This window comes from Asparagus officinalis, chromosome 7, assembly GCF_001876935.1.
Source record: "Asparagus officinalis chromosome 7, Aspof.V1, whole genome shotgun sequence".
Lineage (NCBI taxonomy): Eukaryota > Viridiplantae > Streptophyta > Magnoliopsida > Asparagales > Asparagaceae > Asparagus > Asparagus officinalis.
In genome coordinates, this window is record NC_033800.1 from 62179015 (window position 1) to 62179526 (window position 512).

Sequence of the window (512 nt, forward strand, 5' to 3'; positions counted from 1 at the left end):
TCCTTTGATCTGCTGCTGCTGCTGCTGCTGCACAGGAATCTCCACTTTCTTAGCGTTTCCGCCACCACCAACACCACCTTTCGTCCCATTCCCATTCATGGGCTTGCTGATCTTCAAGTTCTTGAGATCATCATCAAAATCGGCACCTCCTTTGATCTGCTGCTGCTGCTGCTGCTGCACAGGAATCTCCACTTTCTTAGCGTTTCCGCCACCACCAACACCACCTTTCGTCCCATTCCCATTCATGGGCTTGCTGATCTTCAAGTTCTTGAGATCATCATCAAAATCGGCATCAAGCCCGTCCATGTCATCAAAGTCGTCCTCGTCGTCGTCGTCGTAGTCATCAAAATCGTCGAAATCGCTCCCTTCTTCTTCTTCAGGAGGCAGGGCAAACTTGACGGATTTGGGGTCTTTTTGGAAAGGAAATTGCAAATCTTTCAAATTGGGCAGCTTCAAATCTTTGAACCCTTTCATCTGCTGCAGCTGTTGGAGCTGCTGCTGCTGCTGCTGGA

General features: G+C 49.4%; 1 protein-coding gene across 1 annotated transcript in view; it reads right to left on the reverse strand.

Moving 5' to 3' along the window:
- LOC109847242 (heavy metal-associated isoprenylated plant protein 32-like) overlaps positions 1-512 on the reverse strand; it is a 5051-nt gene that overhangs the window by 3378 nt on the left and 1161 nt on the right. Inside the window, 1 exon segment of the mRNA XM_020416478.1 lies at positions 14-512. This exon segment is cut by the window's right edge and continues 4 nt beyond it. Coding sequence (XP_020272067.1) covers positions 14-512 — 499 coding nt within the window.